Below are 16,507 nucleotides of genomic sequence, written 5' to 3'. Positions count from 1 at the left end.
AATGAAGGAAACTCTGGCTTCAAGGTCAAGGTGCATGACTGATCCAGTGCCAGAGACTGGAGATTATTCTGTACTGTATAGTTCATGAAGATGAGACTCATCCCCGGCTCTGTCAGGTTAGAGGGCAATGAAGGAAACTCTGGCTTCAAGGTCAAGGTGCATGACTGATCCAGTACCAGAGGCTGGAGATTATTCTGTACTGTATATTTCATGAAGATGAGACTCATCCCCGGCTCTGTCTGGCTGTCAGGTTAGAGGTGCTTCCTTCCCTCACAGACACACCATTGCCTGCCGAGCTAGTTTGGACCCATGGCCCCACCATCATGCGCTTCTCATCTTGTTTACATATCTCAGCCCACTGCTTCAAGGTATATGCACCGATTACCTCAGCCACAGTGGCCAATGACATGCATCTGCTGCCTAAAGTCCAGCTAAGATTCAAGATCCAGTGAGCTGGAGCCCTGACAATTTTCTAGTCTTTTCTAACCTTTCTTCCTCTGGGGAAGAATATACTCCCAGATACCACCAACCCCAGCCCCCAGATGCCTGCCTCATGCTGCTGCATACCACTTTACTAAGTTCAAACCCCTCAAGACCAACACCAACATAAACTAAAATTTAACTGAATATATCTCTTTGGACATTGATTATTATATTTCTGACTACTTAAACCTAATTCTACAACCTGAAAAAAATAGCCTGTCCCTATGTCTTGCTTTTAAAATCTTTGAACAACTATGTACAACTGAGTGAAGCATGCCATCTGCTGGTTATTAAGAGTTTGGCTTTAATGATACTAGAGTCTTGGACCAGTCCTGAGGCAATAACAGTGTGTCATTTAGGTCTAATTGGACTATAGTATTGCTGAAGTCCTCCATTTCCTTGCTGATCTTCTGTCTTGTTCTATCCATTATTATTATGAAAGAGTTCCATTGAAGTCTCCAACTATTACTGTGGAACTTATTTCTCTCTTCTGTCAAAGTTTGCTTCATGTATTTTGGAATTCTTTTTTGTTATTGTGCATATGTTTATAATTGTAATTTATTGATAAATTGAATCTTTTTCAATATCTAATGTCCTTTACTGTCTTTTGCATAAACTTCTTTGATGTCAAATATAATTTTCTGATTATAATATAGGCACCGTAGCTTTATTTTAGTTACTATTAGCATGGAATATTCTATTCCATCTTCAAGCTTTTTGTGTTTTTGGATTGAAAGTGAGTCTCTTGAAGATAACATATTAATGGATCACATGCTTTAATCCATTCTGTTATTCTCCACGTTTAAATTGGAGAACTTACTCCATGTACATTTAAATTGGGAGAACTTACTCCATGCTTCCCTAGTGGGTCAGCTTGCAAAGAATCCACCCGCCATGCAGGAAACCTGGGTTTGATTCCTGTGTTGGGAAGATCCCCTGGAAAAGGGAAAGGCTACCCACTCCAGTATTCTGGCCTGGAGAGTTCCATGGACTGTAGAGTCCATGGGGTCACAAAGAGTCAGACACGACTGAGTGACTTTCACTTTCATTTTACTTCCCTAGTGGCTCAAATGGTAAAGAATCTACTTGCAATGCAGGAGACCCATGTTCAATCCCTGGGTCAGGATGACCCCCTGGAGAAGGAATGGCAACACAATCCAATATTCTTGCCTGGAGAATCCCATGGACAGAGGAGCCTGGTGGGCTACAGTCCGTGGGGTCACAAAGAGTCGGACACGACGAGCAAGTAATACTTTCACTTTCACCCATGTGCATTTAAGGTAGTTACTGATTAGGAAGGACTTATGTCTGCCATTTAATTATCTGTTTTCTGTATGTCCTGTGTGCTTTTCTTCCTCAGTTCTTCCTTTACTGTCTCTTTTTCAATTGGTTGACTTTTTATGTTTAGCACACCATTTTGCTTCCCTCTTTTTCCTAGTAGTTTATAAAACTTCTCAGTGGTTCCTCAGAAATTGCAATTAACATTCTAAAACTCATAACAAAAGCAAAACAAAACAAAAAACAACTTATAACAACCTACTGTGAAGAATACCAATTTCAATAGTATATAATGGAATATACCACCAGTCTTTATTTTAATAATATATACTTTTCTCCTAAAGTTTTCTGTCTCTCCCCTTTTATATTATTGTTGGCACATACTGCATATTTGTACACTGTGTGCCCATTAATATATATTTATAATCATTATTTTATCATCTTTTTTATATGTTGATACCATAGGGGGGCAAAAAGAGTTAGAAACCAAAAGTACAGTAATACTGGCTTTTACATTTTTACCAGTGTTATTTCTTCATGTGTGAGTCACTATTTAGTGACCTTTCATTTCAGTTTGAAGTACCCTCTCTAGCATTTCTTGTGGAGCAGATTTAGTAGTAATAAATTCCTTTAGTTTTTTTTTTTTTTTTTAACTAGGAATGTCTTAGAAGGATAGTTTTGCTAGGTATAGGCTTCTTGGTTGATTTTTTTTTCTTTCAGTATTTTAAATGTGTTATCCTATTGCCTTCTGGCCTCCATGATTTCTGATGAGAATCAGCTATTATTGTGGATTCCATGTACATAACAAGTGCTTTTCTCTTATTGCTCTCTAATTTCAGTCTTTTTTTTTTTTTTGGCTTTTGACAATTCAACTGTAATGCGGTAGAACTGTAGCCAGTTATCAAGTCTTGTGGGTACAATGCAGCTTTCTAAAAATTCTCTGATTATTTCACTTGTCACTAACTCACATTTCCACATTATTTTGTGTTGCTGTCAACTTCCACTTTGATTATTGCAGTGCCTTCTCTCTGGATAACTTCAATCTCTTTTTCCCTCTGTGTCACATATATGCATCTGCTCACTCTGTGCTTACCTCTAAGAATCCTAGAACACATATTAATTTTCCATCTCCAGCCTTTAGAGTCTTAAGCTCCTTTAGGACAAGCACTGTGTATATACAGCCCTGAAACAGTGTCCAACAAGAGCCAAACAAATGATTCTTGAATGTCTGAAACATACCCACAATACTAGCCCCCTGAGAGTTATGATATAGTGACAGCATAAGACAGAAACCAGCAAAATGTGAATATATGTGTGTAGTGGCAGTCGTGCTTTAGTCACTAAGCCATGTCAAACTCTTGTGAGTCTATGGACTGCAGCCTACCAGGCTCCTCTGTCCATGGGATTTCCCAGGCAAGAATACCAGAGTGGGTTGCCATTTCCTTCTCCAGGGTATCTTCCCAACCCAGGGATTAAACCCAGTCTCCTGCATTGCAGGTGGATTCTTTACCAATTGAGCCACCAAGGAAGCCCGTGTATGTGTGTGTGTGTGTGTGTGTTTAAAACTCCTTTCTTGCTTCTTTACCTCTGATTTTGGAAATCCTACCCATTTTTCAAGATCTGTTTGATCCATTACCTTCTCCAGTTCCTACCCATCAAACACACACCTATCAATTCAGCACTGAAATATACACTAATTAAAAATCCCCTATATTATTCATAATGTTTCCCTCATCACAAAAGGGGGGGAGGTATGTTGACATTAGATCTACACTATATTTCTAATAGACACTATAAACAGAATGTAATTCTACTCACCACCTGCTCCACAGGCACTCATCACTGACATGCTTAATAATGTATAGATAGTAGTTATAATCAGACATTGTTTCTGTGATTTTGCCTCCTCATCATATTTGTATTTCCCTGAAGGTAACCTTAATTATTATTTATTAACCAAGAACCCATAGTTTTGTATTAACTAAGAACCCACAGTTCAAGCAGATATACAATACCTATTTTTCCAACATAAGTGGTCAAGGGTTGTACCATCATGCTTTGGTCTATAACTGAGCTAGACTAATGAAATGAGCTGCACTATGCCAGAATTTACCTTTATTTCTATGCATAATCTATTAATAAAACATTCTTATATCTAGAGAAATCATAGCTTATCAATAATATTAGGAATCAATGTGCTTGCTCATCTCTCCCTGAGGAACTGGTTGGGTGTGAAGGGATTGCTCCATTTCACATTGCTGCTTCATTATGCTCTGGAGGCTGATTCTCAGTTTGGCTTGTCCAGGTGGGGACTGTACTCCACATTCAAGTCAGCAACCAGAGCCACATGGGTGTACATTTGTGAGCCTTCTCTTTGAAACTAAAGAAAGAAAGTAGGTTTTATGGGGGAAATTATCTGTCTTACACTCTTATCTCCCATATTGTCCAAGATGGAAAAGCTTTCAATCAACAACTAAGCAAGACTCAATTCACATACATTTTATGTAACTGCCTCTCTCAAATAAGCACCTCTTTGCCAAAGAATAGAACTGATTGCCTTTTATTCTATACTTTCTAATATTCCATTCTATTCCATGGTCATATAGTACCCACAGGTAGTTAATAGGCTCCAAGTTTCCAGACACTTAAAGGATAGAGTTGAGGCTTCTGAATGAGACTTTGACCACTCAGAGTAAAGAAGTGGAGGGGAAGAAAGGAGAGAGACTGATGAGACTGAGTCATAGCAGATGGCACAGACACAGCTGGAGACCAGGGCTTGCCAAACCATAGGTTTAAAACCAAGGCTGGCAAATCCACAGATGTCTCACTTGCCCTACTGTCTCTCAGGTCCCTGGCATCTACAAGGCTCCCAGGCTGCTACAGACCTGCAGAGTGTGTCTGGCAGGAAATAAAGTTGATTCAGGAGTATGGGGAGAACTCTGGTCTTTATGGACCAGCCTTGTCCTAGGTCTAGCCACTGTAATAAGGAGATATAATAATAATTCAAGAGGTACTGTACTTTAGTTTTCCTCAAGGTTCTCAGGAACAAAGTCTTCAAACATTCTACTAATCGTCTCCATTGCCTCCTCCATATTAGATGCTCCATGGACAGCATTTTTCAAAATATTTTTTCCAAATTGGGCTCGAATAGAATCTGGGGACAGTAGTCTTGCTTCCTCTGGGTCTGTGGGACCCATCAATCGTCTCCAGTCTGAAACAGCATTCCACTTGGTCAGAATCATGACCAAAGATGTACCCCTGCAAACAAGAATGCTTTCAGAAGACTTGGACTATTGATAACTGTAGAGACTGAATACACAGCTAAAGACAGAACGCCACAGCTTCATCCAGAGAGCTCATCTTTATTCTTTGTCCTCATCAGTGTGATTTTTCTGCTTTTTTAAAAAAATTTTAACTTCTCCCTCACCCAATAGGTTTATTGGGATTTGTTTTTCTGGTTTTTTTTTTTGGCCATGTTGCATGGCTTGCTAGGTCTTTGTTATCTCACCAGGGATTGAACCCATGCCCTCTGCAGTGGAAGCACAGAGTCCTAATCACTGGACCACCAGGGAAGTCCCTTTCAACAGGATTTTTGTTCTAGAAGAATTTTTTTTTTTTTTAAATTTTAGGGATACATGCTAGGCACTATTCCAGTTACTTTCAATGTATCAATTATTTAGCCTTCACAACAGTGCCAATGAGGTAGGTCCTATTAACATCCCCATTTTATGGATAAGGAAACTAAGGCAAAGATCAAACATGTTGGCAAAGCAGACATTTAAAAGTAGATAGCCTCTATATTTAATGTGAAGAACTAAAGAAACAAAGAAAGAGAAAACAGAGAAGAAAAAAAGGAATTAGAATAAACATGAACTCCAAATATTACCAGGGTGCTTTTCTCATGAATTAGATTGGATAAAATATTTTAATGAATTTTTTGTATTTTTCAAAGTTTCTATAACAAACAGTTACTATGTTTACAATGCAAAGAACTTTTATATATCAGAAACTTACTCAGCTAAAACATCCAAGACATCTTTATAAAACGCTTTTCTTTTTATTTTAAAATAAATTTTCTCTGCTTCCTCTTCAATTAGGAGTGTTTCTTTCATCTGTGTTATATCAAATCCAGTCTCTTTAATAATTTTCATGATATCCTCTAGGGAAAACAGATATTTGATAGTCTTGCATATTGCCTCCATTTTTGTTCTGTATTTAAGTAGATTGAATAACTGCTGCTGCTACTGCTAAGTCACTTCAGTCGTGTCCAACTCTGTGCGACCCCATAGACGGCAGCCCCCCCAGGCTCCCCCGTCCCTGGGATTCTCCAGGCAAGGGCACTGGAATAGGTTGCCATTTCCTTCTCCAATGCATGAACGTAAAAAGTGAAAATAAAGTCACTCAGTTGTGTCCGACTCTTCGCGACCCCATGGACTGCAGCCCACCAGGCTCCTCTGCCCATGGGATTTTCCAGGCAAGAATATTGGAGTGGGGTGCCATTGCCTTCTCCGATTGAATAACTAAGGAAGGTCATAGTATCACTTGCATACAGTGGTTTCAAAAAACCAAAACTGTGCTAAACTAAACTGAAAAGGCACCAGAGGGACATTCAGAAGAACTTCAATATGTTAATGTAGATGTTCAGTTTCTGGGATCCATCTTTCCAGAAACCACCTGAAATGTCTAGTGGTCTATAAATGAGGAAATCTGTTTCTATGCCAAAAGTGAAGACATGTTTTCATCTCCACATTGCAAATGCCAAGGAACTTCTTGGATATAGAACTTCTAGATATAGATTGGAGGAGACAGCCAACCTGAACTCTTCTCACTGAACTGGCAGGGCACCATTAAGGTGATTAAATAAAGGAAGTCTGGTCAAAATCTCTCACAGCCTAAACTTGGAGCACTACCGCCTGATAATGAAGGTGCTCATTGCTTTATTCTTTCAACTTTACTTTGCAAAATTCCACAGAAGTTGAAGAAAAACGTATACATTGGTTCTATCTTTATATATTTACCTCTTTGTTCCTGTGTTACATGAGGTTTAATCAGTGCCACAGTGTGTTGAGGAGGAAAGAAATGTTGTATTTCCCTTTCAGCAGCTTCTAGTGAATCACTTCCGTACAACTGGTTGATAGGCAAACCTTCTATTGCAAATTGTGCACATAAACTTTGAAAAATAAGTCAAGTCAAAAACTGTTATAACATATAAAATAACATAACACAATGTAAAACTTCATATTTGCATTCTACAAAAGGAAGTAACTGCAGAATGGCTTGGGGCATGCTATTACCTTTAAGGAGGTAACAGTCATTAGGGAGAAAGGAGTTGAACATTTCAGTAATCATGATAATGGATATTGACAACTGTCAAAGATGGAATGAACACCCTGGTGCAGTGGAAAAGAACAGAATATAGAATTCTGGTGGTATCACTTGCTAGCTACATGATACTGATCAACTATTTTCCTTGTCTGTGCTTCAGTTGTCTCAAATATGAATATGATAATAAACCCTGTTTTGGAAGGAGTCTTTGAAGATGTAATCTGATGATGTGTTTGAAATTTATGGGACATATTAAGCTGTCAGTAAATTCCTTCTGCTTCTTTAATCACTAAATAATATCAAGCACTAGAGATGGCATTTGACCTATTCCAAAGATACCAGATTATAAACGCTGAATCCAGGAGACATGGCAGTGGAACCCTCCAGGTAAGGAAAGCAGCAGTGAGAGAGGAGCATACCAAACGGCTTTGTGGAACAAGGCAGGAGTGACACTGATGTTAATAGACAAGCCCTGCCGGGGTAGTTTCTTCCAGTTCTGTTTTTGTATGATAGATGAATACATATCTCCAAAGTCAACCGTTATTCCTCAGTGTTTTCCAGTTGCACTCTTTTCTTTCTGTCCCTCTGCTTATCTATTTATATTTCAGTAGAAGTGATGTTCATTGCTCATTGATTTTCTGCCCTTTAAACATAGCCCTGAGCAAGCAACCCACAAAATCCAGCCACAGCAAATAATCTCCCTTCCTGTTAACAGACTGACATCACTGGAAACTTGGCTTTCTGTCCTAAGTTTTAAGACCCCTTTCTTATCTCTGAGTTTCCCTTGTGGCTCAGCTGGTAAAATCTCTCTAATTTTTTCAGTGACCATTTCAGATTTCCTTATCTAATGTGACCTTCCCATTCAGCCCTTGGCTGCTCTCACATCTCTGATTTGAAGATATTTGTAGACTAAGAGCCTGTGATTGTCAGGGAGATTTGTACAATGAATGATACATCACCAGAACTGAATCCATTCAATGCAGAGAACTACAAGCAGACCCTCTATTAGGCTGTTAGACATGGTATTTGGAAAAAGTGTCTGTGTGTGTGTGTGTTTGCATGTAAGGATAGCAGAGAAGGATTGCTATTTTTCTCTTGTATGCAAGTGACCATATTTCAGATTAAGCAATGGAGAGTAAAGAGTCTGATGCCCAAGTGCAGGAGTTATTTCTAAGGCCACTTAGAAAAGGAGGCAATCAAAAATAATGGCTAAGAGTCATTGTGAATTTGTGGCAACATTAGGGATCATAAGGGCTTAGGATTTAAATTCTCACTATAATAGTGGGGAGAAGAGGGGCAGTTACTGAGTGCCTTCACCTGGAGAAAATGTCTCTGTGCTGGTATGTAGCCTCCACATTTGGAGCCAGAATTTCTAGAAGAGTGTGCCTACATATCAGATCAGATCAGATCAGTCGCTCAGTCGTGTCTGACTCTTTGCGACCCCATGAATCGCAGCACGCCAGGCCTCCCTGTCCATCACCAACTCCCAGAGTTCACTCAGACTCATGTCCATCGAGTCAGTGATGCCATCCAGCCATCTCATCCTCTGTCATCCCCTTCTTCTCCTGCCCCCAATCCCTCCCAGAATCAGAGTCTTTTCTTCACATGAGGTGGCCAAAGTACTGCAGTTTCAGCTTTAGCATCATTCCTTCCAAAGAAATCCCAGGGCTGATCTCCTTTAGAATGGACTGGTTGGATCGCCTTGCAGTCCAAGGGACTCTCAAGAGTCTTCTCCAACACCACAGTTCAAAAGCATCAATTCTTCAGTGCTCAGCCTTCTTCACAGTCCAACTCTCACATCCATACACGACCACAGGAAAAACCATAGCCTTGACTAGATGAACCTTTGTTGGCAAAGTAATGTCTCTGCTTTGTATAGGCCAGGTATTGATAAGGATTCTTCTCTCTGATGCCATGTATTGCATTCTCTGCTACATTTCATTGAGAGGTTCTATGGCACCCTGCTCATACCACATAAAGAGTGTCCAAGCCATATTATCCTTTACAGTAATTTCCTGGCACAGGAACAAAGACATAAGAGAGGAGGGTCAAAAGAGTACAAAATGCCTCCTTCAGGACAAGTCCAACTCAAGATCTTATACCCCAAAGAAAACACTTCAACTCTATATACATGATGTCTCATAAGTCCTGTTATTTATTGTGGTAGCATGGATGCAAACGTTTCCTGTGTTTGACAAAGCATCTTTATTCTTGCTCACTTGAAGGAGGGCTTTTCTTCCCCTGAATTCAATCCCACTCTGAAATTAGCACAAAGAATTTAGGTGAATTGCAAGTCAGTTTGTTTCCATCAGCTACATGCCAGGAACAGAGATGAATGAGATGCTATCTCCTTCCCTTGGCTGAGACCAAGCCCAGCAGCTAAGATCAAAAAATATTTTTTAAAGTGCCTCTAGGTAACAGGTACTAGACAGCATATTAAAAAGCAGAGACATTACTTTGTCAACAAAGGTCCGTCTAGTCAAGGCTATGGTTTTTCCAGTAGTCATGTATGGATGTGAGAGTTGGACTATAAAGAAAGCTGAGCACCAAAGAATTGATGCTTTTGAACTGTGGTGTTGGAGAAGACTCTTGAGAGTCCCTTGGACTGCAAGGAGATCCAACCAGTTCATCCTAAAGGAGATCAGTCCTGGATGTTCATTGGAAGGACTGATGTTGAAGCTCAAACTCCAATACTTGGCCACATGATGCAAAGAACTGACTCACTGGAAAAGACCCTGATACTGGGAAATATTGAGGGCAGGAGGAGAAGGGGATGACAGAGGATGAGATGGTTAGATGGCATCACCGACTCAATTGGCATGGGTTTGAGTGGACTCCGGGGGTTGTTGATGGACAGGGAGGCCTGGCGTGCTGCAGTTCATGGGATCTCAAAGAGTCAGACACGACTGAGCGACTGAACTGAACTAGGTAACAGGTAACATGCCAGGTTTTCAGCTGATTACAAAATTCTAAGACTCATCAGTAAATTACTTTGTAAATGTTCCCACCAAATTGTAGACTATATATTAAGTTAGTCATCATTGTCTTAAAACTCCTATATCAATTAAATAACCTACAGGACTATCATGCCCTTCTCAGAAGAATTTCTCCTAAACAGTGCATGGGGCATATATTTCTGCCAAGATACGGACTTCTGGCTGGGTAGCTTATTTTCAGCCCCAAATGAAGCAGCTTACAACCTTCTCTTGCAAAGCCTTGTCCATATTCAGGTTGGCACTGGGCTGGGCTTTCAGTCATAAATAGCCCACTCCTTACCCAGCAAAAGGAGCATTCCTGAGAACCTACTTTGGATGAGAGCTGTAGTTTCTGTACCCTATATTCAAAAGGAAATCAAAATGGCTCCCATGAAAAAAATCTGAATCATACCACTCTGGAAGATATTCTTTGGCTTCTTCAACATTGCTTGGTCCAATTAACTGTTTCCAGTGTCCTAAGCCATTTTCTCTTACTAAAACAAGGGCTAGTGATGGACCACTGTTAGAAAAGAAAAAAAAAGTTAATGAAACTATGGTTTGTAGCTAATTATAGACATAAATAATGCAAGTGAATTTGTTAGACGAAAATAGTAAAATAGCCCTTTTTACTAAGAGTATGAAATTAATTTCTGTTGGGTACTCTCAAGAGTATATTCATCAAAGAAAGGAAGCAGAGAAAGGAAGGGAAAAGAAGGGCCTTGGTTCTGATCGAGTGGTCTACGGACAATACAGGTATTGTCCCCATGCCCCTGCTGATTTATATTGTACACGCTTGCTGGCTTTCTGGTCTGGCTGCTGTTTCACTTATTCTGCTAGAAACCTGACAGGTTTCTAGCATCCCATTCATCTCCTCGGACTAGTGATCTTTAGGACTACCAAAACCCTTGAGAGTTAGTCATAGCTGTCTACTTGGACTTGATGATGCTGCACAAACTGGCTATTCAACTCAACTAGACTCCAGAGGCTTCACTGGGAACTTGCATTGCTCTGATAACATTCCGGGGGGACCACAGAAGACACACAGTTGAGCAGGCAATCAAAATGGAAGTAATATTGGCAAAGAAGTAGACTCAGCACATCTTTACAGAATTGAGAGGTTTGGCAACTTGAACAGAAAGCTGGGTTTAAAAAAGGCTAAATGATTCAAACATAAATCAACCTGTGCTTTCTCAACCTGAATTCTATTTTACCTGGTCATGTTTTCTATAACATTTCCAAAATAATCTTTATTTTCATATTCTTTGCACAGTGTTTTTGCTTCTTCTTCTGATAATACTATCTGTCTTTGCAGCAGTATTTTGAAGCCTTCATCTTGAATTTTATTCAAAACATCCTCTAAATAAAAAGTCACATAAGTTTTAAAGTGCTAGGTATTGATTATACACACAGTACAGACTATATTATCATAAGGACATAGAATGTATTTCATTCTCATATGAAATTTAAGTTTACAAAAATAGATTATTCGATTTTTAATTTAAGGTGAACAGTATTCTTAACATGTCAAATTTATGATGCCATTTCCAGTTCTTCAGTGAAACAAAATCTATAGATCTGAGAATGGGGGATTTATTTTTAAAAATGTGTACAGTCAGATAAGTTTTATTTCATACATAAAGGTGATATACTGACATTCTCAGATATGTTAGGGTTCTAGAGTTGGGTTTCCCTGATAGCTCAGTTGGTAAAAAAATCCGCCTGCAGAGCAGGAGACCCCAGTTTGATTCCTGAGTTGGGAAGATCCGCTGGAGAAGGGATAGGCTACCCACTCCAGTATTCTTGGGCTTCCCTTGTGGCTCAGCTGGTAAAGAATCCACCTGCAATGCAGGAGACCTGGGTTTGATCCCTGGGTTGGGAAGATCCCCTGGAGAAGAGAAAGGCTCCTCACTCCAGTATTCTGGCCTGGAGAATTCCAAGGACTGTAAAGTCCACGGGGTCACAAAGAGTCAGACATGACTGAGCGATTTTCACTTTCAGAAAACAAAATAACTAGGTACATATCTTTTTTTAATGTGCTTAAATATAGGCTCTAGATAACTGAAAGATGAAATATAGTTGAGTAAAAAGTGGGAAATTAATGGACCTAAGGACTGTGAAAAGCATGAAAACTAGTTTATATAAGAAAAATTCTAAATATATCCACTGTATACCTGTTTATAAACAAAATATAAATTTCAAAATATGCCATCAAAAGACATGTTATTGGATTACATTCAAAATCTTTTTGTACCATGTGGCAGATAGAAATATTTTAGAGTATAGATATTTTTGCCTAAAAGCTAAAGCAAGCATCATAATTGAAATCACTGGAGGCATTAAAAGCAGTCAGGGGTAGAACAAAGACAAAATGTTATCATACTGGCCTTTAATTATTTAATAGTTATTCTGGAAGTACTAAGCCATACATAAAAATAACAAAATTGAACAAAATGGATAACAGTGTTTGCATATAAGCTGTTTGGAAAATTCAGGAGTATTTTTAAAAGGTTAATAGTATTAAATAACATAATTCAGTAAGGGAGTCAGTAAGTAAACATTTACAGAAGCCACTATCTTTCTTACATAGAAAATAAGTTTTGGGGGGAAGTGTCGTTTACTATGGGCTTAAAAACTAGGAATAATGCTGAAAAGAAAGAGCTGGCACTAAAACAACAACAATGAACAGCTTATCTTTTATTGAGTGAATACTTTAGAGCAAAGAACATTACATATATTCCCATATTTACTTGAAAAATAAGATAACAAGAACTATAATGAAGAAAACTATTATATCTCAATAAAAGATGTAATAGATGAGTTGAAAAGAGGTACATTGTATTTCTTGAAAATTCATAAGAATATGGTGAAGATGTCTGTTTTCTTCAAGTTAAATAATCCACACAAACTTTGCTTTAGAATTTCTTGAGATGACCCAGAACATTAAATATCAATAAAGGTCAACACTTATTTAAAGAGTGATGAATTACCATTTGCTACCAAATGGCAAACATAGTAAACACAAAATAATCAAAAACTGAGGCTAGAGTCAAGCAAGAGGGAGAGGGATAGTGATAACAGACTAACAAACTTCAAATTTTGTTTTCCCCCCTTTTCAATTAACACCTTTATGCCATCCTTAAATGTCAGTATGGTTTGCATATCACAATAGCAATATGTTATGACATTAACAGCTATTACCAAAATTCTTTGTAGGAGAAAACTGTATTTGTTTGGGAAAAATTATTTCAACAAATTATTGAGTAGAAGGTGAAATCTTTGCAACTTGGTTGGAGGTAGATTTGCTTTGCTCAGAAAAACTGAAAAAATTGTATTTGTTTCCCAGGAACAAGAGTCAGGATTTTAGGGGCAATCCAAACCAGGTGACCAGTGTGGAAGCAGAAACTGCTAAATACTGCTAAGCACTATGAACAGAATGCAGGCCATTTGAAAGTCAGATTTGGCAATTTGGAGGTCATTGGTGAACTTGACTAGGGTACTTCTGACAGAAGCTCAATTGGAGGGGCTTCAGGAGTGGGTGAGGGTCAAGAAGGCGATTCACTGAGCACAGACAACTCCTTGAGAAGTGTCCATTGCAGAGAAGTAGAGAAATGGGGTGTCAGCTGAGGGGGCGGAGGATCCAAGGCAGTATTTCTGGGTTTGTTTTTATTTCATTGAATTTTGTTTATTATTATGTTGGACCATGTTTTTGAGCTAACAGGGAAAACTCGGTAACAAGGGAGAAAGTGATTTTTTGCCAGAAAATAAGGGACATTTTCGAGTGTGGAACACTCAGGAAAGCAGGTAGAAATGGCATACATAGATCAAGAAAAGGGCTGGCCTTTGATGGATCATGTCCACACCAGGGTTGCCTCTTCTCCTCTCAGCCAATAACATTGCTTCTTATTTACAGAGAAACCAAGTAACGGAAGACAAACCTCTCAACTTCCTGCCACAAACCTATAAACTGGATCTGTGTCTATCCAGCCCTCTTTCTCTCTTGCTACATAGAATAAAAATCTCTTCTCAGCCCAATCCTATACATCTGCTACAGAAACTATTTCCTCCTGACTCTCAGTGACCTTGGCCTGTCCTAATCTTTTCTCTCTTTCTTGTAACTTCAACTGGTTGGTTCCTTCCCATGAGCATTAATCTACAGTCAGATTTTTCCAATCTCAAAATAACATTTACAAATCTGTCAAATATTACTTCTTTAATTCTGAATTGTTCTGACTTCTCTGTATATAATCTCTCACCCCAGTTTTGAGACTGACTTTTGTGGCAAGCACTACACTGAAACTACTCAAGATTCTCCTTTTCCTGGCTAATTCAAACTTGACTTTTTAGTCTCTGCATAAACGGTGCTTCTTCCATAAGTATTATGCAACTGTCCCTGGTTAATTAAGCCATACTTATCTTTCCACTTAATTATGGGCTGCATATCCTATTTGATATCCAGTGAGGCATCTCTTATCATAGCGCTTTCCACACTCAGCTGTTATTATCAATTAGATGTATTTTGCTTCAGCAGTACATGTACAGGCTTCAACAGTACATGAACTGTGAACTTCTAGATGTTCAAGATGGATTTAGAAAAGGCAGAGGAACCAGAGATCAAGTTGCCAACATCTGCTGGATCATAGAAAAAGCAAGAGAATTTCAGAAAAACCTCTACTTCTGCTTTATTAATTATGCCAAAGCCTTTGACTGTGTATATCACAGCAAACTGTGGAAAATTCTTCAAGAGATGGGGATAACAGACCACCTTACCTGCCTCCTGAGAAACCTGTTTGCAGGTCAAGAAGCAACAATTAGAACCAGACATGGAACAATGGACTGGTTCCAAATTGGGAAAAGAGTGCATCAAGGCTGTATATTGTCACCTTGCTTATTCAACTTATATGCAGAGTACATCATGCAAAATGCCGGGCTGGATGAAACACAATCTGGAATCAAGATTCCCAGGAGAAACATCAATAACCTCAGATACGAAGATTATACCATGCTTATGGCAGAAAGTGAAGAGGAACTAAAGAGCCTCTTGATGAAAGTGAAAGAGGAGAGTGAAAAAGTTGGCTTAAAACTCAACATTCAGAAAACTAAGATCATGGCATCCGGTCCCATCACTTCATGGCAAATAGATGGGGACACAATGGAAACAGTGAGAGAGTTTATTTTCTTGGGCTTCAAAATCACTGCACATGGTGACTGCAGCCATGAAATTAAAAGATGCTTGCTCCTTGGAAGAAAAGCTATGACCCACCTAGACAGCATATTAAAAAGCAGAGATATTACTTTACTAAAAAAGTCCAAAAAAGCTATGGTTTTTCCAGTAGTCATGTATGGATGTGAGAGTTGGACTCTAAAGAAAGCTGAGTGCTGAAAAATTGATGCTTTTGAACTGTAGTGTTGGATAAGACTTTTAAGGGTCCCTTGGACTGCAAGGAGATGAAACCAGTCAATCCTAAAGGAAATCAATCCTGAATATTCATTGGAAAGACTGATGCTGAAGCTGAAACTCCAATACTTTGACCACCTGATGCGAAGAACTGACTTGCTGGAAAAGACCCTGATGCTGGGAAAGATTTAAGGCAGAAGGAGAAGAGGACAACAGAGGATGAGATGGTTGGACGGCATCACTGACTCAATGGACATGAGTTTGAGCAAGCTCCGGGAGCTGGTGATGGACAGGGAAGCCTTGTGTGCTGCGGTCCTTGAGATCACAAAGCGTCAGACGTGACTGAGTGACTGAACTGAACTGAGATGCGTTTGGCAGCAGGCTGTTGTGCTGGTAGGATAAAGATTATATTGTGTAGAAAATTAAACCTAAAACCCTAGTGACTCAATACATCAGGGGTATCCTTATCACCAATGTTACATGCTCATAATAAAGCTGCCTATAGCAGCTTTACTCCTAATAGCCAAAAACTGAACGCAACGAAGATGTCCTCTAATAAGTAACTAGACATATGCTGGTATATTCATACAATATAATGTTACTCAGCTATAAAGAAGTAAGCTATTTAAGCCACAAAAAGACACAAAGGAAACTTAAGTGTATATAGTTATATAAGAGAAATTTATCACTATATGATTTCAACTCTATGGCATTCTGGAACATGCAAAACTACAGAGACAGTAAAAAGGTCAGATTACAACAGGGGTTGGGAGGGGGAGATGGATAAATAGGAGAAGAACAGGGATTTTTAGGGCAGTGGTTCTACCATGTATGATACTGTAAAAGGGACACATGACACTGAATTTATCACAACCCACAGAATGTGCAACACAAAGAGCAAACCTTAACATCAACTATGAAGTTTAGTTAATAACAGTGTGTTGATACTGGTTCACTAGTTATAAGAATGTATTACAATAAAATATTACTAGAAGAAACTATTATGGGGGTAGGCATATGGGAACACTGTACTATCTTTCTTAATTTTTCT

At 38.9% G+C, this 16,507-nt stretch overlaps 1 protein-coding gene across 5 annotated transcripts in view; it reads right to left on the bottom strand.

The window, feature by feature from the left end:
• The window catches only part of NME8 (NME/NM23 family member 8), a 50,795-nt gene that overhangs the window by 3,141 nt on the left and 31,147 nt on the right, over positions 1-16,507 (bottom strand). For 3 of the 5 annotated variants that reach the window (XR_009494128.1, XM_059885568.1, XM_059885570.1), the window contains 5 exons: positions 11,273-11,417; positions 10,474-10,581; positions 6,780-6,931; positions 5,776-5,920; positions 4,781-5,019 (listed from right to left, as the gene is read on the bottom strand). Coding sequence is in view for 4 of the 5 variants with exons in the window: in XM_059885568.1 (XP_059741551.1) it covers positions 4,782-5,019; positions 5,776-5,920; positions 6,780-6,931; positions 10,474-10,581; positions 11,273-11,417 (788 nt within the window). In the remaining variant the exon portion in view is untranslated. 5 annotated transcript variants of the gene reach the window in all.

Source organism: Bos taurus, chromosome 4, assembly GCF_002263795.3.
Source record: "Bos taurus isolate L1 Dominette 01449 registration number 42190680 breed Hereford chromosome 4, ARS-UCD2.0, whole genome shotgun sequence".
NCBI classification, from domain to species: Eukaryota; Metazoa; Chordata; class Mammalia; order Artiodactyla; family Bovidae; genus Bos; species Bos taurus.
Note: the sequence above shows the minus strand (reverse complement) of the source record. Positions and strands in the feature narration are given on the sequence as shown.